General features: G+C 44.7%; 1 protein-coding gene across 8 annotated transcripts in view; it reads right to left on the bottom strand.

Annotated features, from left to right (window-relative positions):
* The window catches only part of CSTF2 (cleavage stimulation factor subunit 2), a 321,862-nt gene that overhangs the window by 189,734 nt on the left and 108,534 nt on the right, over nt 1–23,594 (bottom strand). For all 8 annotated transcript variants that reach the window (XM_086964627.1, XM_086964628.1, XM_086964620.1 and 5 more), the window contains exons 5-7: nt 10,827–10,946; nt 10,557–10,700; nt 6,509–6,623 (exon numbers count right to left, since the gene is read on the bottom strand). In XM_086964627.1, the coding sequence (XP_086820753.1) occupies nt 6,509–6,623; nt 10,557–10,700; nt 10,827–10,946 (379 nt within the window). The remainder of the gene's footprint in view (nt 1–6,508; nt 6,624–10,556; nt 10,701–10,826; nt 10,947–23,594) is intronic.

The raw sequence follows: 23,594 nt of genomic DNA, 5'->3' as shown, positions 1-23,594 counted from the left end.
TGACACACATCTTGAGTTAGTACGATGAACAAACAATATGAAATCACCTATTATGTATGTGTTTCCCTGCTTAGATGCAATATCGGTTATGTAAAATGTTTTAAGGACATCTGATTGTATATATTTGACATGTATTGTTATTTGTTATTTTAGTATATAAAAAATATTTCTTTTCATTCACAGTGTGCGTGTCCCAGCCCCCTGGTCATCCTCGCCTTGCTGAAGGTGCAGCCTAAATAGGCCCTGCATCAAAACGCGCGTTGGCGTGGCCCATATGGATGGCCCAAAGTGCAGTCTTTGTCAAACCACTTCGTTTACATCGTCCTGCCTCCATATTGTAACCACAGTCCTAGTAGCCATAATATTTTTTCTACAGGCCTTTATGTACCTTTATGAATTTTATGTGTGTGATTGTATAATTATTGTAGTGAGTGAGTTTGAAAGTGAGTGTGATTTTAGTGGATGATTGTGGGAGTTTGTGGGACTTAAATGTATGCATTCTGCTTGACTCTAACTATGGTTCAATTCAAAACCATAAACACCACGATCTTTCTCTTCACCCGGTTTGTGATGTAGAGTTTAAATTAATAAGCACCTATATGAACCCTCTATATGAACTCGACAAATAATAAATAAATCATATATATTTTCACAAAAAAGGTTAATTGATTTTGTGTGATGTATTGTCGGCTCTGATACGTATTTTTTGTCACCACTCATCTGATTGTAAGGATCCCCATTGGACCTTGAAGTTTACCCTTGCAGGGTAGTTCTTGTTTCTATTCAGTTGTTCCAAATTATGGGAGATGCTTATCCATCTTGGCGTGGATAAAAATATGGTGTACTTCCTTGCTGATCTGCACAGGGATCTATCTGCCACTGTGAGATACGACCATATGGGTAATTGTACAGGGAAGATTCACATTACCAATGGTGTTAGGCAGGGGTGCATTTTGGCCCCCCTGCTTTTCACCCTTTATATTAATAATTTGGGTCCAGTTTTATCTGAGGTGTGCAAGGATATACCAAGGGCAGGGAAACGACCAATTCCGGCGCTGCTGTACGCAAATGATGCCGTCCTTTTAGCACGTACAGCAGTTGGGTTACAAATTCTTTTAAATTAATTTGCTGTTTTTATGAAATCGATAGATCTTAGTGTTAATTTTTCTAAATCGCATATTAGGATGGTTGGCACAAAGTAAAAGGGGTAAAAACCATGCATTGCGAAGGGAACGTGTTGTCTAGGGTCTCCACTTTCCCATACCTAGGCATCATATTTGATGATAAAGGCACATGGTTACCCCAAATATCAGCAAAAAGAAATATTTTGGCCAGATCCACCTCAGCCGTCCTGGGTTTTGACCGTAAACTAGGAGGCAAACCAATACAAGCGATTCTAAAGATATATGATGCAAACTGCATTTCACTTGCAATGTATGGGTCTTTTGGGGCGTAAAGAATGTGAAGGCAATCCAAGTGGTGGAGGACACGTTTTTGAAAAATATTTTATCTGTCCCCCAATCAACATCTGGTTACATTGTCCATCAGGAGTGTGGAGTTGGCTTTGTGGAGGATCAAATAGCTATTGCACCACTTTTAAAATGGATCTCAACCTGGCTACAGGTATATGCTTTACTGGCTTCACTTTCTACATCTCGAGAGTTAGGACGTTGCAACCTCCTAACTCTCGAGATGTGAAGATCGAGCCGGTAAACTATCTTGGCAGGTACGAGGACAGATGAGCGCTGCGTAGAGAGTCTTAAGGTCACACATACGAGCGGATAGATTGATTTAAGGGCTAAAGAACAGCAAGAGACTTAATAATGCGTTAAAGATAAAGAGGGTGGCATACAACTAGGAAGGTGTGTAAAAGCGATCAGGGTATGGCGACTTAGGTAGTAGCAAAGCAGCTGCCTGTTGGTTAAAAAACTCTAGTCACGCAGCTTTGAGAGACACAAGTAGGTTATGGGAGAGAATGAGGGAGAATATTGTTTACAAATATTCTTGGTTGATGTAAGCACACAAGTATTCACATTCTAATGATTTCATTGGCGATTCAGAGAGTTTATTAAATAACAAAAATGTACAAAGACATGTATTAGTGAACACTAATGGTGAACTGTTTCACTTGTAGCCACCCCTGAGGAAGGACTCGGGTAGTCTGAAATGCATTGGGTGAAAATAAAAGAACATGCCAAGGATGAATTGTGCGTCTGTCGTGTTTTTGATAGAGGTCCGGATGGTCACATCATCAACATTTGAAACCTTGAAAACAGCATGATCCATCATGTGTGGATGAAATGGAGTTGAGTTACAATAGAGGAACTTGTATAGAAGCATTGCCGAATTGACTGAAAAACCTCAAAAGAATGACGATGTGCTCATTAAGCTGTGCTACTGGTTCAGGAGCGTGAATGTCGCCTTGTTCCCATTTGAGGACAATTGGATGAGTGCCATGTCGACTCTTTGTTTTGTTCTGCACCAAGACACTCAGCCTGCAAAGGCAGTGTGTGTGTGTGTCAGATTATAGGACGCCCTGTGTACTAGGGTACCATTTACCAGGGTCTGATATGTGGCCAGAGATGCCAATTGGGTTTAGGTTTCAATACAGTTTTAGGGAAGGAACACAGGCCCTGGGCATCTGACTGGCAGGAGCCCAGAGCACACTCAGTCAAAGTACATCAGCAATTCAGCAAAAAGTGGGGACATACCATGCAAGAAAGATGGCACTTTCTCACATAGAGTGAGCTAAAAAACGCCCCATAGGCTGTATTGGAGGAAGGCAAACCCTGCAGTCACACACTGTGAAGGTAAAGTAAGGCAAGGTTGACAGGCGAGGAATTTTTTGATTCACACTGACAAAATGCAACAGTGAGATAGTGTTGAGGCGATCCAGACACACTAGGTGCTCTGGGTGAGGACTTGATGATGAAGCATGACACTGGCAAATTCTAGTTGGTGAGACTCCTTAAAAATCTTAAGGATTCTCAGATTAGAAGAAGCATGTTAGTGGCTCCCTACCCCTTTGATTATTTTGTTTGCATCTGGAAGTTGGGTGGATCTATTCTCACTACTTTTACCTCCCCACCTAATCGATTCTTTATAATCATCAGCAAAGCATAACCATAAGAAGAGAGGGGAAGGAGAAGCAGGAGCAAGAAAAACACTTTGGCATGCTTTTCAACAGTACTTAGTTTCTATTTGGCAATAGTTTGGGTCAGCTGTTTGCCTTGACGCAACTCCATTTATGAATTACACAACGCTCAAATCTAAAAATATAAAGCGCACAATAAGAAACCTGTATTCAAGTAATCTTGTCTATCTCAAGCTACTATTTCTTAATCAAACCAGGGTAACTTCCCATTCTAATATGCCCAAAAACTTGCTGCACACAACATTCCCAACACAGATTTTATTTAAACCTTCAATTTTGATGCATCACTGTCAAGTCAAGTCAAAACCACTTTATTCGATGAATTAAAATCATAATAGTATGCTTTACAATATATTCATAGATACAATTTTGAGACGCATTTATAAAATACACGAAGTTCTCACTAAAAACAATTTCATGAGTATTTATGAAACCATTAAAATTCATAATTCCAACAATATTGTTCGTCTTAATTTCCTCATCCGGACAGCTGATACAAAATAATATGCAATATTAAAAATATTCCATGGGTTATCCAATAGTTGTAAATATAATAATGCTGGTTTAACCTGTGAGAAACCCTTACCCTTTAACAATGGAATTATATATTTTTTTCTGATGTCTGTATAAAAAGCACAAAGTAATGTAAAGTGCGTGGTATCCTGAATTGAATTGCAGTCACAGTTACAGAGAGCTACATCCTCTGGTTTACTCTATCCTTTAAAGTCCCCCAGAAGGAGGTGGATCTGGTTAAAGCGAAATCTAGTCATTAACCATTGATGCAACGGTTTGGTAACAATTTTTAAATATGGTTCTATGGATAATGATTTGACTAATAAGAAATGCGCCCTAGCCAGTGTTTTTTTTTATTCTATTGCTTCTCGTTCCTGTTCTCTTAAATTCAGAAAATGTGTTTTAACCCATCAGACATCAGCTTACACAATTCCCTCAGGCTCTAAGAAAATTTCCGGGCGCCCCAATTTCATAAACATTGACTTAATATAGGAGAGCCACTGTATCTCATTAGCTCTCTCTAGAGCAAGACCATTTTTTAGGATCTGGTGATTTAGTGTAAGCTCCGGGTTCAACCATGTTTTAACCCAACAAAGTAAAGGGGCCATACTCGCTATATCGGACACATTTGCCATGCCCAGCTCCTGGTGGATAGCAAAAGTTGCAGTAGATTGGGGAAGGGACGGAAGTAAGCAGAAACATTCATTTTCAACCTTCTGAACCCCATCACTTTGTTTATACCCCCAGATAGCGGCGCCATATGTCGCAATCGCCAAACATTATGCTTTATAAATAGAGAGGATAGCCTCACAGGGTTTACCTCCTAGGCTCCGTGCAAAGCTGAGTAGAGCTAAAGATGATCTTCCTACAGCGCTTGTTTTAGCAGTGAACTGGGGAGCCTACGAACTTTTATCGTCGAACAAGACTCCCAGATATGTAAACACCTTCACCCTTGTGACCTCTGCCCCATTGCAATAAAAGGTTCTAAGATTGTTCTTACGAGAGCCCGAAGACACAACATGCAACTTAGCAATGTTAACCACCAGGTCCAAAGAGTTCATAAAATCCCCAAATGAATTCAGTAGGCTTTGAAGAGCCAACGGGGTACGGGCCAGTAATACTGCGTCGTCCGCCCAAAGGAGTACAGAGATGGTAATGTTTCCTATACGCGGGATGTCCGGTGTGGCTTTGGTCAGGGTTTTGTCTAAGGCATTTACATATAGGGTGAAAAGTAGGGGTGCCAAAATACACCCTTGGCGAACGCCTCTACCGGATGTAAAGTGTCTTGTGCAATTGCCTTCCTGCGACTTCCTGATAGAGGCAAACAAATCCCTGTGCAAATCTGCTAAAAAGTATACCAGAGGGGGATCAATACCCAAATCAAGGAGGATAGTCCACAGCCATGATCTGTTCACCAGATCAAAGGCTGTGGACAAATCCATAAATCCCAAGTAAATAGACCTCCTAGAGGCTACAGTGTATTTGTTTATTAATAAATGCAAGTTGAGACACTGATCCAGGGTACTCCTGCCTGATCTAAATCCGTATTGGACATTGGTCAGGATCTCATTCTCTGAGACCCACTCTGTTAACTTTGCCAAGATTACTTTACCCAAAATTTTAACAGAGGAATCTATTAATGATATGGGCCTATAGCACCTAGGATCCCTTCTTTGCCCTTTTTTAAACACAGGGATAATAGTAGAACGGGAACAGGAAACCCCATAGCAGCTGTAGAATAGAAACATTAGTTAAAAAATGTTCCCAAAGTTTTGGGTTGCACTTGTACAGATCAACAGGAACTCCATCTGGACCTGGAGCCTTGTTACTAGCAGAGTCGTTTATTGCCCTCTCCACGTCCTCTCTTATAAATACCAGGGGTAGCAATGGAATGCTACTGGAAGGAGGCAAAAAAGGTTCAAACACTTCATTACTCCCATAAATATTTTCGAAGTGGGTCACTGTCATTTTCTGCACACGTCAACTCATAATATAATACACGGAAGTATTACTTTGAATAAACCAATAAAACAGTTCTTTTGGTTCAAAAATTGAAATTCTGTACTATCATAATATAAAAGCTGAAATTTTGACACTTAGATTTTAACAAGCCAGTTCCCAAATTATATACACTTTTCCAGTGAATACTTACCAGATTGAATCGGGCATCACTGCACAACACTGACTAATGTTCTCTTTTCAGTACGAACAATGGTGTCCACCGAAGTGCAAAGAACACTTAAGTTAGGTATGTACGACAACATTAATGTGTGGAAACCACAGACTTTACAGACCCTTTCCTTACAAATCGGTTTCGATGTTCTTCAGGACTACTGATTTATGATTTGTATCAGAATCTGCGACCACTTAAATGAATCTCTTCTTACTTGGAACAAATCCAAACTATTATTAGGTTAATGCATTGATGATGCCCAACAATGCACATTACAGACCAGGTTCATTCAGCTTACCACAGATAATAGGTGAAAGTTCACCTAGGCTGCTGTATTTTCTGACCAATTAACGTTTAGTACCATTGTGATCACATGAATCACATCACTAATTTACCAAAACTGTTCCATCAAAGGAGAAAAGCTAGACTTTGAAGGAAATGTATATCAAAATAAAATTAGCAAAATTGTTCATCTTTGCCATCCAATTTCAATCGACACAAGGTTGTGTGAACTCCTGGCTTCACCAGAACCCTATAGCAACCTGTGTTATCCAAACACTCTGGACATCATGGATCAAGGCTAGCTAGCATTAATCTCCAAAATACCATTTTGCACCATTTCAACAAAGAATGAATTTCAAGATAAAGAAACAAATAAATCAACTGACCTCCCGGAGCACCAGGTACAGGACCTGGTAATGAGGATGGCATGGGTCCTGGTGCCTGTAGTCCACTCTGCATTGGTGAAGGCTGCATCAGTGGAGGTGCGCCATTTATTCCACTCTGTACAGGTAAATCAGAAAAAGCCCTCATTAATAACTCAAAAGATACACAAAGAGCATACAGAGAAGTGAGGGATACCTTATTAATATACAGCATCTCAGGACGTTCCCCAACATCCTCCGTACAGCCTAATAAATAGTCTTTACCAGAGTATTCCCATGTGTTGAATCGACAGAAGAATGAGTTGTAACAAGCTGAAAAGGGTTAGTCAACAGTTTTAATAACGTCTACATTCTTGCTTCAGCCCATCAACCTGCACAATGAGGCTATAGCAACACCAGCTGTACATGCATCAAAACTCATGTGACACTCCTCTGAGCCCAGGACTGTGCCTCCTACATGCCCCTCACATCTCACTTTCCAATTCCTCAATAGGAAGGAGAATTCAAGACTAGTTCAAACTGTATGATTGAAGGACAGTCACACTTAAATGGTGAAAAAGGAGGGAGCTGATTAAGTGAAGAGAGAAAAGAGAGGACGGAAATTAATAAAGAATTACTTTTGCCAGTGGGTTAAATTATAGTGCTGATTTCAGGACAGAATTGGCAACCATGGCTCAACCATGAATGCCCTCATGGCCCCATTCTAATCTTGGCCTCCTGAAATGTGGGGTAGTATTGAACAGTTTTGACAGGGCTAATTCTGGTATCTAGTCTATCCCTGAATGTGAGAAGAACAAAGACGTGGGATGGGAGACCAGAGTCTGAAAAAACACAACCTTTTTTAACTAACATCAATCACAATGATCAAACAACTAAAAACCTTGTGACAAGTCTCTATCCCAAACTAAGCCGGATAGAATGGGCAAAATGCATTCACAATAACCGTTGCAGCGTTTCAATATTGCAAAGATCAGCTTTTGAAATGTTTTGCACATGAGGAAACAAGATGCCATTTTTTCTCTACTGCACTGGAAACTCACCAGCCTGGTATAAATTAACTGAACCCATCGCCATTTTTCCACAGCAAGGGTCTTGAAATCAGATGACAAGTTATGTTTCATAAGCAGAACATCTCAGTAATAGGTTTCTTCTACCAACCAATAAAATGCTCTTTAATGTTTTGTAGAAAATGTAGATTTGGCAAGGTGGGTAAAGCACACCGACATGGCTATAGCGGAGTTAAAAGACTGAATCATTCATATTGGATATTTTTTGCATTACACTGGCTATTCTTTTTTTTGGTACAAACTAGGAGTAACACCTTTTTCTCAACATTCTCTAATAGTTTGAGAAGACCAGCTGAAAAGAGAGAACCCGTTGTGAATTGAACAAATGACGCTGAAATTATTTTACAGCATTTGCCACTGTGTAAATGAAAAGCTACAATAACGAGTATAAAAACACTTTGAAGACACAGTACCTTTCAATTCCGAGAAAATCAGATTGTTCAAAAGCACAGAGACAGTGTCTAGGATAATGAGTTATCTCGCACATTGTCCTTTAGGATAACAGCCAAACATTAAGATTTTTCTACCGAGGTAGGACTTTGCGTTTCTGTATATGTACTTCTTAAAATAAAAGCTTACTTCAAGACTATTTTCGGAAAACACCAACTTGTCACTTCGAAGCTGATCCGGACTTGAATATCTTGCTCATCCTTTCAATGTCAAGAAGTTATTGTTTATTGGCCAACTCTGTCTTCTCAAATCATATTTTGTTCTGCAACTAACAAACCCATCAAAGCATCTTTGAGGAAGTTTGCAATGCCAAGAGCAGCCTGCAAACTTACATATGAGTATGTCACAGAATCACAAAATCTAGAAATACCAACCACTTACTTCTGTAAAATGCTTTGAATTAATGACTTCACCATACATTTTTTCACTCCAGCTCCATGGAACACTGATGTACCCAAAGTCTTGAGTGTTCAGACTGCTATGCATTATTGGAATGCCTCCAATGCATCCAAAATGCAGCTTCTCATCTAATGCTACAACGGAAGCAAAATGTTTTTTTTTATTTCATGCCCCTGCAGGTCTTGGCAAGTTAATGCTTTGTTGTGTTAAGTCGCTGGCTATTACTATAGCAGTGCTTGTCAATTACTTGTACTCTACTGCATTAGCGAGGAAACATAATAAAAAAAACATAAGGCACTCTATATGGCTCAAAGAGTGCTTCACATTTGTGTCATACTTTTGCAAAGACCACAACTAACAATGGGTTGCCACATTTCTGTGGACAGAGAAAGCTGAAAAGAGGTTGAAATCTTGGAGGAAACGTCTACATCTTCAATGGCTTACAACATTAGTAGAGAATCCTTCCTGGCAGGCCTGCAGGTGGAGTCGAAAATCCTGCCTGAAGATAGTTAGATCCGTCTGCCTTAGGGTCATCTTACTCCTAACGTTTTGCCTTCCTCCACCTTATTTTCTGATCTCGTTTTTGTTAGCCTTCGGACTCTGTGCACTTTACCACTGCTAACCAGTGAAAATTTGGTCCTCACTCCTTAAAACTTGGTAACTTTGGTTTCTCACCAACTAGCATATTTAATTTACTAGTAAGTCACTAGTAAAGTGATACTACCTGCACCCAAGGCCTGTAAATTGAATGCTACTAGTGGGTATGCAGCCACTAAATATGTCTCAGGACTGCCATTGCATCATGTGTGCATTTGTGAACTGCCATGTTGCCCTGGTAAAAATAAACCTTTTGCTATGCCTAAAACATCCTTTTTAATACATATACCTCAACCCCTAGGGTAGAACTTAACAGTCCACAAGTGGCAGTGAGATATATTTATAAAGTAAAACATGTACTTTTAAGTTTTACCTGTCCCGAAAGTAAAAAAAACTCTTCAAATTTGGTTTTCACTATTGAAAGGCCTACCTCTTCCATAGTACAACATTGTGGTTACCTTATTACATTTATTAAGGATAGTTGCCAAATGGGAACAGGTAAAGAGTTCATGTTTGGTGTCTTTGGAACTGTAATTAGAAATTATTTTTTATGGTAAAGTCAAATTAACAATTACGATTTTGAATATGCAACTTCTAGAAAGTGAGTATTTTCCTGCCTTAGCCATAAAATGCTTGCAGCCCGTCGCTGGGTCACACAGCTGGGTGTAGTTGGCCTTTGTTTATTCCTCCTCTCAACGCCACACACAATAGAAAGCTTAGGTGTGCCTGGATGGGCCATCACTGGCAGATGGGAGTGCGGAGTTGGGTACAGCCCCACTTACACCCGAAAAGGCTGTGTCCTGTCTTCACACAAAGGACTGCATACCCCCTACAGTTAGTCTGGAGCCAGGGCACGGGAGGCAGCCAATCTGAGCACTTCAAAGAGAATCAACTTTATACTTCAACTTTTCAGTACACTTCTGAACCTGTGGAAGACTCTGCCAGGAGGATGGATGTCCTGGACTGCCACTCTGCTGGACCGTTGAACTGGAGGACTGCTTACCTGCTGTGCTGATCTGCTGCCTTCTTGTTTGGGTGAGAAGGACTGGACCTGCAACCTATACTCAGGATCACCAAAGTGATTCCAAAGGTTAGCCTCTTATAACCACCAACTGGACTCTGCAACTGTGAGTCCTACTTTGCCAACTGGTGCCACCCAGTCCTGGACCCTTTGGAGTAGGCCTGAAGGTGCTCCTCCAGCCCATCAGTGGACCTAGCAGAAACAACCCATCACCTCTACTGCGTGGGCTTTCCCGTGGCAAAACGTTTGCATCACCGACGCATCCTTGATGCATGAAAATGCATAATCACTGTACTACCTTTAAAAACAGGTTTTTAACTATCATTAACTTATAATCTTGTTACTAAGTAGATTGTTTTTTCCTATGTTATAGCGTATGTTGTCTCCAAACTATTGAATTAGCATGTTAGCACTAAAGGGCTGTCAGTCTTAAACAAGTTTACAATGTACCAGTCTAAAAGTTGAAGGTAACAGGGATGCATCTAGGAAAATGGAGATGGTTGTTGCTGTTCCTTACCATTTGCTGAGGTTGAGGCCCTGCAGGATTTGGTGGATTCGTCTGTGGGTTCGGGGCAGAGCCTGGAGGGCCTGGAGGGCCTGCAGGGCCTGGAGGCTGCTGCTGGTTAAGAGGCGGGACAATAGTTGGACGATGTAGGATTTTCTGAGGGTTTAAGGTGGAAGAAAAACAATAAATTCATGTGAAGCGAGTTTGGATATTAAACCGGTGTCTCTAGACATCTCTAAACGCCCCAAGACAGATAAGAAGTGTGAAAGAAGAGACACTTACCACAGCAATCTCTGGATCCACGATCCTCATCACCACCTGGGCTTGAAGTAAAGCATACGCCAGCTGTGGATTCTGCAGAAGCATATTTCGTGCCTCTTGTGGGCTGTTTTGTACACATAACTAAAAATAAACATGTTGTTATAGACAGTATAGAAGAGAGAAATAATTAAATAAGTTCAGGTGTTATGTAATCTCCAAATTATCAATGAATGCCCAAGTAAGATCAAACCTCATTATCATGAAAACTCTGCGACACATCTTCCCACACAAGGTCCAGGCTACGATCTCTAAACTTGATTACGCCAATGGCCTCATCCACAGATCCTCTTTATCAACTGTGAAAAAACTACAAAAAATGTATAAGTCTGCTTCCAGACTACTCCTATATGTAAAGCCACAAGCTCACATCTCCCCTACCTTGAGGGCCCTACATTGGTTACGAGTTGCCGGAAGATCCACCTTCAAGCTGCTTTGAATCAGCCACAACGCACTCCATGGAATGGGACTACTTTCTCAGGAATAAAATCACTAAATACACACAACAAAGGAACCTCCGCTCAAGATTGGCACCTCACCTCAAAACCCTAGCATAAAAGCGTAGGAAGCTGGCTCTCCATATAGTACACCAAAATGAGGTACACTGTGCAGAGAGTCCAGGAGACCCTTGCTGGTTTACTAGGGCTATACAAATAATCCCAAATGTTCTCTTTTCTGGTAGTGTGGGTGAGCAGTTTAGGCTTACCAGAGGATAGGGTTAAGCATTTACTGCACACACGGAGTCAGTAAGAGAGACACACAAAGAAACCCGAGAACAATTTATAGAGAGATCAGATATTTAAACTAATTCATACACCAAGATCATTGTAATCGAGTAAGTACTTTGAGTTAACAATTTTTAAGTATACTGAAATACACTTGTATTTGTAGCAGCAATGTTATCCTATGGCAGTGGTTCCCAAACTTTTTTGACCCGCGGCTCCCTTGACCCATTGGCTATTGCCCTTGTCTCCCCACTGTTACTTTTTTTCGGAGGGGAGGGAGGGTGGGCTGTAAGCTTGGCCTCAGGAGTACTTGCATTTTTCTCCCTGAAAATAATTGGGATGAAGATGATGATGGTACTATAATCATATACACAGGGTGTTTCGTATTACTATATTTGCACTTCTAATAAAATATTCCTAGTTACACTTCTTTGCCCATGCCTTTTTTTTTAGAGTACTATCTCAAACATTTTTATCTCACTTACAGTGCTAAATAGCACTCCTATGCATATAGGCCCCATTGGCAAACTGTTTGTGCTTGAAAAATATTTGCATGCACTACCGTTCAACCCATGTCATACATGCCAACACACCTATCTCAGCAGGGTGACTCATGAGTTTTTAAACCACATACAGATTTATTTTTGCTGTTTTTACCCTATAATTGCCTCAAATTTAGACAGTCTTTGGACCCTGTTGGCACCGTTGGTTCACCTTGACTTGTGTTGTGGGGCTCCTGTGCAGTAGTGATTTCCGGTGTCTAGTTGTGGATGTCAGAGGCTCAGTCTCTGTATCCGGTGATCAGGAGAAGAGGGGAGACCAGGGCAGCAGGGCCACTCTCGATGCTTACCTTATGGTTTCCGAAGTGTCTCGTCAGTTGGTCTGTCTGTCTTGGTGCCCTTGTAGTCCAGATTGGACAAACAACAAGCCTACGTTGTTGTAACAGTTCCGTTATCCAGGGTATTGGTGCCGGGCGGCTCCTGAGGGCCCATGCTGGTCTACATTTGGTAAGGAGTTGGGTCCGCTCTTCTGGAGCCTGAAGACCTTCTCTTGCTGCACTGCTCCTTCGGTGGGCCAGACAGTCAGCAACACAGTGGGCTGCACAGATGCTTTTCGGTGCCTGCAGATGCAGGGAAGCAGCTCCTCTACTCCAAGGGAGGTATTGCTGGCAAGATGACGTCGTGGGTCGCTCCTCCTCTACTTTGGGAGGAGACAACACTTTTTGGATGAGCCGGGTCCCTGCAAATGTCGAAGTCCAGCAGCAAGGCAGGGTTTTGCACAGAGTGGTGGTGAAGTCCTCCGTTCTCACGTTAAAGGCTCTTCTTTGCCCTTCTCGCTTTTTCAAGCAGACTAAGTGGATTTCCTAGTGCCAGAGGACTACCTAAATACTTAATTTAGGATCATCAAGGGGTATGAAGGGTAGTAGCCAATGTACTACACTCCCATAGATGACCACTTCTTGCGGGGAATGGGCATCATCCTGTCCCAGTATTCCTATTTCCACCACACTCAAGATGGTGGAATTCTTTCTTTTGTGTTCACTTCAGGCTGCCCACTCTAGAGGTGTGTCCAGTCTGGTAGTGCCACACACCTCCTGACTAGCTATTTTCCTGCCAGTCCTTGTGCCAAATGGGGCTCAGGGGATGGCATCCTCCAGGTCTGGAAGAAGCCTGGCTCGCATATGAAAGCTGGCAGAAGGTTTGAAGCCTCAGGCCTTGATATGCTGATTTACTAGCATTCCAGCTGGAGGAGGTGTAAAAACCTCCAGTCAGAGCAAGTCGTGTTCCTGACCAACAGCAGGGTCCTAACCTCCTATAGGGTCAGAAACTTGTCTGTGGTGGCTCGCTGGACAAGACCAGTCAGCCAGCACACTAGAAGACTATTAGGGTTCAGGGAGTATCTCTAAGGTACCCTCTGAGGGCGTGTATTAATAAATCCCTCACTGAAATTAGTGTGGGTTCAATACAAGGTGTTTGAAGCCAAACACCATATGTTTCAGTGAACCCATTAAGCAGCTGGGTAACTCGTTTTGACAAGTGCCCATGGCTTCCCTGCTAACTTGCAATATCAAGTAATAAAACTAGACATCACTGGGGCATATCGGCTCATGCGGATACGTCCTCAAATAATATCCAATGCACCCGTCCTTAAGGCTCAAAGGCCTTCTGTAGGGGTGACTTGCATGTATTAAATGCAGTGACTTTGGCACGGCACACAGGAGTGTACCAGGTCATGTTTTCGCTTATGGTTTGTACCATGTCATGCAATCTGCAGTGACAGTCTGTAAGCAATTTGTAAGTGGGTCCCTTAGAATAGCAAAAGATATGCTGCAGCCCATAGGGATCCTCTTTAGTACCCATTCGTTAGGTACCAGGGGTACCATTTACTAGGGACTTACAGGGATGCTAAAGTCCTGTGCCAATTGTAAAACAATCAAACATGCTTTGTTTCAAGGAAGGAGCACTGGTACTGACGTCTAGTTAGCAGTACTCAGTGCACAGTCAGAGTTAAAAACCAGCATCTAATAGCTAGAAAGGATTCAAAACAGGGGGGGGATGTTGGGCAAAACAAACCCAGTTTCCTACAACAAGAAAAAAAACAAGCAAGCATTTGCAATGCAATAGGTCTCGCATTATTGAAAGTTTGAGCTATTGTGATTGCAAATAGTAGTGCAACGGCAATAGTTAAAAATTTCATTAATAAGAGGCGGAGTGGGGGACCTCCCTGGTAACTTCAGAGGCAATGAAGGTGGTAACCTGGGAGGTGGTGGTGCCTGTGAAGGAGATGGAAAAAGAGGAAGAATTGGAACACAAGGGAGAAGGATGGTGTGCCTATCCTTGTGTCTTAGTATTAGGAGCTGGAGACTGCTCCAATGGCAGCGGTTTTGAAAAAGTCAGTTTTTGATTTCTGAGACAAAATCTCCAAGGGCGTTGTTGATAAGAGCTTTGTGGTGATCCTCCCTATCTGTGGATGGATGAGCAGTGGCTTTTGTCTTGCATCCAGCTGTTCCTGCAGTCTCTATAGGTATTGTTTCTCCTGATCGTCCGAGTCAGCCTCAGTGCAGATGACAGTTTCAGCATCAGTGGCGACCTCAGATTAGACTGCGGGTTCGGCATGGATGTTGGCCTTGGTGCAAGCCTAGGGTACCTGCTCCAAAGGTCTCCAAGCTTGTAGAGGACCTTGGGTCTTGGTGACCCAAGAGGGTCAATGACGGGACAAGCGTCAGTTCTAAAGATGTTCAGAGCAGACTGTAACCGGAAAATGGTGAAGCCCCTAAGTCTGTGTGGTGGTGGAAAGACTGGATGCCTGACCCGTTTGTTGGAGGTGCAATGCCTCTGTCTGAGCCCTTCTCCGAGGCTTGGCATGGGTGTCGACCATACTCCTGACCCCTTTGTTCAAGGCCCGGAGATTGTCAAGGTGATGAGACTTCTTGTTCCTCTTCCTACTGGTCACAGTCTGGGAAAACACAGCCACTAGGCAGGCTGGGTGGTGTCTGAATCGGTGGAACACCCGAGGGTCCAGAGTCCTCACCTTCTTCAACGTCGAGCTGGGTCTCTACTCTGAAGAGGTCATTGGTGTGGTCGGAGGCTTGCATCCCCATCTTCTGGTCGGCCCACCTTTGTTATCAGATAACCGGTGGTCTTTTTCGGGCACATGGTGAGGGAGGCTTGGCACATAGTATCGTCTTAGTCCGTTATAGAGGGAGAGATAGGACACCTACTGGTGATTAAACCACTGATATCTGCTGTGGTTCTGTGGGACAGTATTAGAATGGAGTCCGTTCTATCACCCTGAGTGCAGGCACATGGTCCTGTAGAGGCCAGGAGTCAAGGTTTAAGACAGTCTCCAGAGGCTGTTGCTGAGGAGAACGCAGACGAATTGAATAAAATTTCACTGCGTCGGTCCAACAGAAGCATGAAGAATGCGATGAACTCACAGTCCTGGTAATCCATGTTGGAATCAGATGGAGGGGATAAACATAACATGGAGTCGGTGCCTATGTATACTGCCATTAGATTCTGTTCTAGCAGCTGTGATCTTCCAACAAAGAATTTGTTTGAGCAAGTGCCAGACAAACAACCCACCCTGTTTAGAACCCGTGATCGAGGCGCCACCGTGTTTGAAGAGGACACCTCCACATAAAACATGCTTGCGGCCAAGCTAAACAAAGCCTTTGAGCCTCAAGCTGAGGTATTCACACCAAGTTATCGCACTCCCAGTCACAAACCAGACACGCTCCATTTTTCTTCTTAGTATTGCATGACAACTCAGGATAAAAAAAAGACACTGTGGTGAAAGGATGTTTGCCCTGCTTCCATTGTTTTCTTATTTGGTTTAATCTTAGCACGGGTCTTTTGTGGCCTATGAGCCATGCAAAATTACCTTTGACATGTGTCTGGGCATGTTAACTTTCCTTTGGATGTCCTCTGTCTAGTCCCTTCCAACTCGCTCTCACCCTTCATCCCCCATTAACTCTGATCTGACCTCTACCAAGAGTCCTTTAAACCAATAGTATCCAGGAGGTGTGTGGTTTCTTGTTCTCGACAACTCATACTTCAGCTCCTCTGAATCCCGGCTCCAGACAGCAGAGTCTGTTGAATAAGTGTAGTGGATACTTTTGCTCAGTTCTGCCCTGCGAGCGCAAAGCTTTTGCCTGTCTTGTTCATCCAAGAAATCTGGCCTTGGGCTCTCTAGGCAATAGTTAGGAAATGATAAAACAAATAGTTTCTTACCTGTCTGTGTAGTTTTGCAGCTTGAAGGTCTTTCTGGATTCACTATGCTGTGCATTATTCTGTGGTCTTGTGGTTGGGTCCGGAATCTTAGTCTTTTCTTTTTTTTACGTAGCCCAGGTAGGCGTCAACGTCCCACCTTTTGGTGTATTTCCGGTGACGTCGGCACGCTTCCTGCGGAAGCTCCCACTCTTGGGTGCCATCTTCGGATTCTTTTTTCTCGTGTTCGTTCTGTTACCGAAGTTATGGCAATGTTCAACTAAGTCATTCACCGCTTTAACCTCTGAGGTTTCCTTTTCCAAGTATTGTCTCTGTTTCAACCCCCCTTTTCTCTCCAGCCTCATCTTTCTGGCGGAGGTGGGTGGGTTCGCTAGTGAATCCAGAAAGATCTTCAAGCTGCAAAACTACACAGACAGGTAAGAAACTATTCGTTTTGCAGCGTGAATCTTTCTGGATTCACTATGCTGTGCAAAGACTTTGTAGTGGTTTCTCATGTTTGTGGCGGCTGGGTGGAAGATGAGCGTTGGTTATTGAATATGTGTTGAAGCACCTTCTGTCAGACTTGTGCTTCCTTGTTCATCTGTATATCCCCATAGTAGTGCTTTGTGAACGTGTGCACCGAAGTCCATGTTGATGCCAGGAATATGTCCTGAATGGGTGTGTTAGCTAGGAAGGCTATTGTCGCTGCCTTTTTCCTGGTAGAATGGGCACGTTTCCCCACTGCTAGTTCCTGACCTGCCCGCTTGTGGCAGAACTGTATTGTCTGGGCGATCCATCGCACAATTGTTCCTTTAGTTACTGGTTTCCCCTTGAAACTGTTAGCGAAGGACACAAAGAACTGCTTTGTTTTCCTGTGTTCCTTCTGGCGTCTAGGGTGTGCAGAGCCCGTTCAGCACTTGTGGCCAGTTTCTGGAAGAAACTTGGTATTTGTATAGTCTGGTTCATGTGGAACCTTGACACCACCTTTGGCATGAAGTGTGGGTCCGTTCTCATCACCACCCTATCGTTGTGTATCTGGATGTAGGGTTCCTGTAGCGTTAGCGCCTGTAGCTCGCTCACCCTGCGCAGTGAGGTGATTGCTACCAGAAAGGCAGCTTTCATGGTCAGCATTTCTAGGGAGGCCTTGTGAACTGGCTCGCAAGGTTCCTTCATGAGTTCCGTTAGGACTAGGTTAAGGTTCCATGCACGTGGCGGCACCCTCTTTGGTGGTGCAATCCTCTTTGCTCCCTCCAGGAATCTCTTAACAACCTGTGATGTGAAGAAACTCTTGCATGTTTCTCCTCTTGTGTAAGCGACTATTGCTGCCAAGTGAACTTTTAATGAGGATGAGCTTAGGTTTTTGTCAAGCAGGTGCGTGAGGTATTTTAGCACCGTTGGGTCCTTCTGCATCTTTTTGTGTAGCTTTTCCCTCCTGCACCACAGTATAAATCTCTTCCATTTTGATACGTAGCACTTTCGTGTGCTGGGCCTTCGTGCCTCCTGAAGTACCCTCAGGGTGCTTTCTGGCAGTTTCAGATGCGCAAACTCTATGTCCTCAGGAGCCAGGCTACTAGGCTCAGGCTGTCTGGCTCTGGGTGCAGCACCTCTCCGTTTTGCATGGAGAGTAGGTCTTTTCTTCTCCCGAATCTGAGGGGTGCACTCTGTGCCATCTCCATGATCTGTGAGTACCATGTCTGCCTGGCCCACTGCAGTGCGACCAGTATCAGGGTCATGTTGCTCGTTCTGCACTTGCTGAGTACCCTGTGCATCAGCGGTATCGGGGAAAAGCGTAAGCAAATGTCCTTGACCAGTCTATCCATAGGGCATTCCCCAGAGACCCCTCCCCTGGCAGCCTGGATGCGAAGTTCCGTCATTTTGCATTTTGGCGTGTTGCAAATAGGTCCACCGACGGTGTCCCCACCAGTCGAACAGCCTCCTTGTTTCTTGTGCATTGAGCTCCCACTCGTGGGATGCCGATGTCTGTCTGCTGAGCCAATGTGCTTCTACATTTTTCTTCCCTGGTAGATGTATAGCTAGTAGGTCTATCTTGAGTGGGATGGCCCATCTCCATATCTCCTGTGCTAGCTTCGAAAGCGGGGCTGATTGTTTCCCACCTTGCTTGTTGAGGTAGAACATCGCTGTTGTGTTGTCTGTTTGGATCAACACTCTCTGGTTGTACAGCTTTGTCTGGAAGGTTTTTATAGTGAGGAAAACTGTCTTCACTCCAGGTAATTTATGTGTCTGACCGCATCTGCTGGTGTCCACAGACCCCTCACTCTGAGTTTCTCCAGGTGAGCTCCCCATCCTTTCTAGGATGCGCCGAGGTGATGGTCACTGTTGGTGTCGTCAGAGGCCTTCCCCTTGTTATGTTCCCCCTGTTCCACCATGCCATCTCTTTCTGCAATGAGTGCGTTACAACCACTAGATCCTCCCAACGACCTGTAGCTTGTGACCATTGCTCCTGTAGCCATTCCTGTAAGGGTCTCAAGTGTAGCTGTACATTTGGCACTAGGTGTATGCATGACGCCATCATGCCCATGATTTTGCTCGCTGTCCTCACTGTCCGAGCTTGCCCCTTCTGGTAGAGCTGCGTCTCCTTCACCAGTGCTACCGTTCTCTTCTCGCTCGGGAACACCTTGCTTTGTAAGGTGTCGATCTGTGCTCCCAGAAAGATTTTTATTTTTTCTGGTTCCTTTGAGGATTTCCCCCAGTGGATGGAGAATCCCAGGTTCATCAGTGTGTTGGTCACTCTCTGTGCGTGCTGCTTGCACGTTCTGTATGAGCTTGCTTTTATTAGCCAGTCGTCCAGGTAAGGGTATACGTGTATTCCCTCCCTTCGTAGGTGTGCTGCGACTGTTGCGAGGCACTTTGTGAAGACCCTTAGTGCCGATTTGTGGCCGAAAGCCAGGGTTGTGAACTGGTAGTGGTCTTCTCTGAAGATGAATCTGAGCAGATGCTTGTGCCCCCTGCTCATTGGGATGTGCAGGTAGGCATCCTTAAGGTCTATGGTGACTATGAAGTCCCCGCCTTGCAATTGAGGAAGTACCTCTTGTAGGGAGGTCATTTTGAACTTTAGCGTTCTTATGAATCCGTTTAAGAATCTTAGGTCCAGGATGGGTCTCACCGTTTCGTCTACCTTTGGTACTAGGAAGTATGTTGAGTACACGCCATTGTTCCTTTCTCTGTAAGTCACTGGTTCTATGGCCTGCTTTTGCAGGAGCTCTTTTGCTTCCTCTTAAAAGAGCTCTAGCTCTTTCCTTGCTAACGCCCTTCTTTTCGGCTTTCTGCTTGTTGATTTCCCTTCCAATTCTATGCAGTACCCGAACTGTATGATGTGGAGTAGCCATTTGTCTGAAGTTATTCTCTTTCACTCCAGGAAGAAGTTGCTTAGTCTTCCTCCTACAGGTCTTACATGCTTGCAGGTGTTTAATTTTCGCAACTCCTGTCTGTTGTGTTTGTGCACGACCCTGGGAGTTTTTGCTTGGGTGGGCACATGGAGCTTGATTAAGTCACTTAGAGGGGGTCTGTTGTCCCCCTCTCCTATTCTGTCCACGTCCATTCTCTCTACCGCGAAAGGACTGGCCTCTTTGCTGGTACTGCCAGGACTGCTTTTGTTGCCCCTGCTGTGTCTGGGTGTCTGCTTGGTGGGCCTGTTGGAACGCCTGGTGCGATGTTTCTGGCTGGTTTCCTCCCCTCCAGTTAGGTCTTCGTGACGGGGTGCCTCCCTTTATACCTCTGAACTGCAATGCCCCCATGGATCTTGCAGTCTCGTTATCCTTCTTCAGTTGGCTGAGCTTCTCATCTACTGGGGCCCCGAACAAAGTCTCTCCGTTGAACGGGGTGTTCAGGATGCTGTGTTGCACTTCTGGCTTGAAGCCTGAAATCTTGAGCCAGGCGTGTCTCCTTTCCGTGATGCCCATCATCATGAGTCTGCTGGAGGTGTCTGCTCCGTCCAGGGCAGTTTTGAGGCACAAATTTGACCCATTCTTCCCCTCTTTGACAAGGTTTTCAGCTCTTTGCCTGAATTCCTGAGGCATGTTCTTTATTAACTGGCCCAGTTCTTCCAAGATCTGGTACTGGTGCCTGTTGAGCAGCGCGTTGGAATTTGCCATGCGCCAGTGCATTGCGACATTCCGTTCAATTCTTCTCCCCACAAGGTCCATTCTACTGCTTTCTTTGTCTGGAGGTGCCCCTGAAGTAGTAGGCACATTGGCCCTCTTTCTTGCCGTGGCTGCGATGGAGCCTGCCGAGACCGAGCCCTGAATGTAGGGTGGGTCCTTGGAGGAATGTTTATACTTTTCTCCGTCCTGGGAGTGACGGCTTTGCAGGCTGCAGGCTCCTTGAAAGCCTCTTTCACGTATGCCATGACGCTTTTGAGCATCAGCAGGTACTGGCTCCTGGTTTGTGTGGGGAGCAGTGTTCTAGAAGGAAGTCTGTCTTCTGCTTCTCTTCGTAGAGTTTTACCTTGAAAACTGCATCTGCATTTCTGATGACTGTGTTGTAAATCCCAATGTCATCAGGCGGCAAGGGCCTCGAAAGATACGTGTCGACACTTTCTTCGGGCCTCTCAGTGTCGACGTCTTGCCAATCTATTTCCTGAGTCTCCGAGGATGCAGACCAGAGGAGCGTCCTGCGGTCGTCGTCCCCTTCATAGTCATAGTAGGAGGCCTCCTCTTCTTCTGGTTCGTCGAAGGCCTCGATGCTCTCAGACTGTCCTTCGACGTCGTAGACCTCCACCTCCGTTATCTCGACCACCTGTGGCTTAGGTTTTGTCGGGATCATGTAGTCTTTCATCCTGGCATCAAATTCTTTCTTTCGCTGCAGGATGTTCTCCATCTCGGCCTAGAGCTGTCTCTTCTTTTTTCTCCATTTCGGCAGCGTGGTCTGCGTCGAATGGTTCGGCCGGTTTTTTCAGAGGACAGGTCGACGCCGAGCCGACCTTCAGCGTCGAAAGTTTCGGCGCCGAGCTGACTTTCGGGTCCTTTGCCGGCGCCGAAGTGCTCTTCGGGTCTTTTTCCCTCGGCGTCGAACGCTCCTTTTCGGGGATGTTTATCAACGTCTTTTGCTGTTCCCCAGCTGTCGGCGCCGGGGGAGTCCTTCTCAGAGGATCCACTGGGCCTGGTAGTAGCCGCGGACGCCGAAGTCATCGGCGTCGGCGCTTTCAAGGGTTTGCCCTAATTTTTTCGAGACTCAGGGTCTCTCGGGGGCGTACAGTCTCCTACCTTCTTCGGAGTCTTCGTATTATCGGTCTCTACGACCGTGTAGCCGTTGTCTTCGGCGACGAGTTGTCCTCTTCGTCTGATGACAGCCCAAGGTCTCGAAGGGACGGTGGCTGGCCCTTGCCCTGCATGTTCGCGTTGGCTACCCCCTGTCTCGCTCTAACTCGAAGAGTCTTCGGCGTGAAGGCGGAGCAGGCATTGAGTCCTCGCTCTCGTGGTCGACCGGTAGGCAAAGGTTGCAAACCGGGTGCTGGTCCTTCTGCGTGTACTTGTGGTGGCAGTTATGGCAGAATTTGAAAGGAGTGTTGTCCATCTCATGCGTTCAGGGGGCCCCCTGAGCGTGCATTCCCCAATGGACGTTGAAGTTCTTGAAGTTCTTCTTTTCCTTCGTTGTCCTCTTTGATGATGTAGTCTCCTGTAGTCTTTCCCAATATCTTTTCGTCCAAAAATGCCTATTTGTCTTCTTCTTTCTCCAAAAAGTCTGGAGCCCTTTCGGGAACGATCCAGACCCAACCGCGGAAAAAAGAATCTGAAGATGGCGCCCAAGAGTGGGAGCTTCCGCAGGAAGCGTGCTGACCTCACCGGAAATACACCAAAAGGTGGTACGTCGACGCCCACCTGGGCTACGAAAAAAAAAAAACAGAACAGACTACGATTCCAGACCCAACCACAAGACCGCGGAAAAATGCACAGCATAGTGAATCCAGAAAGATTCACGCTGAAAAACTATCCTTCCTACTTTCAGGCTAGTCACAATGTCTTGGGCTAGCACGACTGATCCCAGTGCACTTGGCTACATCCTATTGACCCTTCCCACTGAGAAGTTATGATTCGTAATCTGCCGTTATCAGCATTAGAGGATGAAAGTACACCGAGCCCCGCCAGTCTGATATAAATCAAACTACCTCCTACCAGTTTAAGGCTGGTTGCCAGGTATCAGGCCAACCTAGCCGATTCCTGGACTCTTGCCCTCAACCTCAGAACCCTTCCCACTTTGAAGATGTGATCAATAATCTGGCCTTATCTGCATTGGAAGATGAAACTATGTCGAGCCCAACCAGCCAGGTAAAAGCAAACTACCCCCCAACACTTTACGAATGGTCACAAACTGTCAGGCTAGCCTTGCTGATTCCTTTGCATTTGGTCCCCTCCGGCTGACTTGTTCTTTTATGAAGACTTGACCCACAGTCTGTGTTTACCAGATTTAGAAGGTGTAAGTACACTGCACACATTACCCACTAACACTTCAAGACTGGTTGCAATGTCCTAGGAGAGTCTTGCTGATTCCTATGCACTTGGACCCATCTTGTTGACCCTCAGCAGTGGAGAGTTGCCCTCCACAATCTGCAGGTGTCAGTGTTTGAAGTTGAAGTACATTGAACTATGTCCACGGTAACTTCACACGTCTAACATTGACTTCTTGGTGGCATGGGCATCAGAGGGCGCAGTGGTCAGGACTTTCCTGCTCAAGTTGCCCCTTTTATGAGAGGAACCTCTTCTTCACTTGTAGTATTGTATTGTATCATTTATATAGCTCTTATTACCCCTGTGTGGAGCATTCCAAGCGCCCACACACATGACTAGGAAGCCACCCTGTGTAGTGTGTATGGTTGGAAAGGTGCTGGGCATTGTAGCCTATTCGAAAATTGTTTGCATGCCGCGTGGTTATTGTGTCATGGGACAAAGCTGATAGCGGTGTGAGAGACAGACACACAAACTATATTTAGACCAGCACTTGGGCCATTTTTCTAAAAACGGACTTTATTAGGGGAACTTTGTTCAGGAACAGGTCTTTTAAACAGAGAAAAGATATTTTAGCAAAATCTGGACGGAAAATGTTACCTCATCAAAACCCCTTTTTCCAACCATTATTGTGCCATGAGGCGAGTGTGTGACACAAAAAAGACAACATCCTAGGCAACACCTGGAAGCTAATTGCACGTGTCAGAGAAAAGCTGTATTACATCCAGAATGCCCCAAAAGTCCTTTGATACCTACGTTATACTGTTTATCAATATTTTGATATAAATTGAGTTACGATTGTGAGCTATAAGGGGTCATTGCTGTTGTTTAATCCAT

The sequence above is a fragment of the Lissotriton vulgaris genome, chromosome 4_1, assembly GCF_964263255.1.
Source record: "Lissotriton vulgaris chromosome 4_1, aLisVul1.2, whole genome shotgun sequence".
In the NCBI taxonomy this organism is placed as follows: Eukaryota; Metazoa; Chordata; class Amphibia; order Caudata; family Salamandridae; genus Lissotriton; species Lissotriton vulgaris.
Note: the sequence above shows the minus strand (reverse complement) of the source record. Positions and strands in the feature narration are given on the sequence as shown.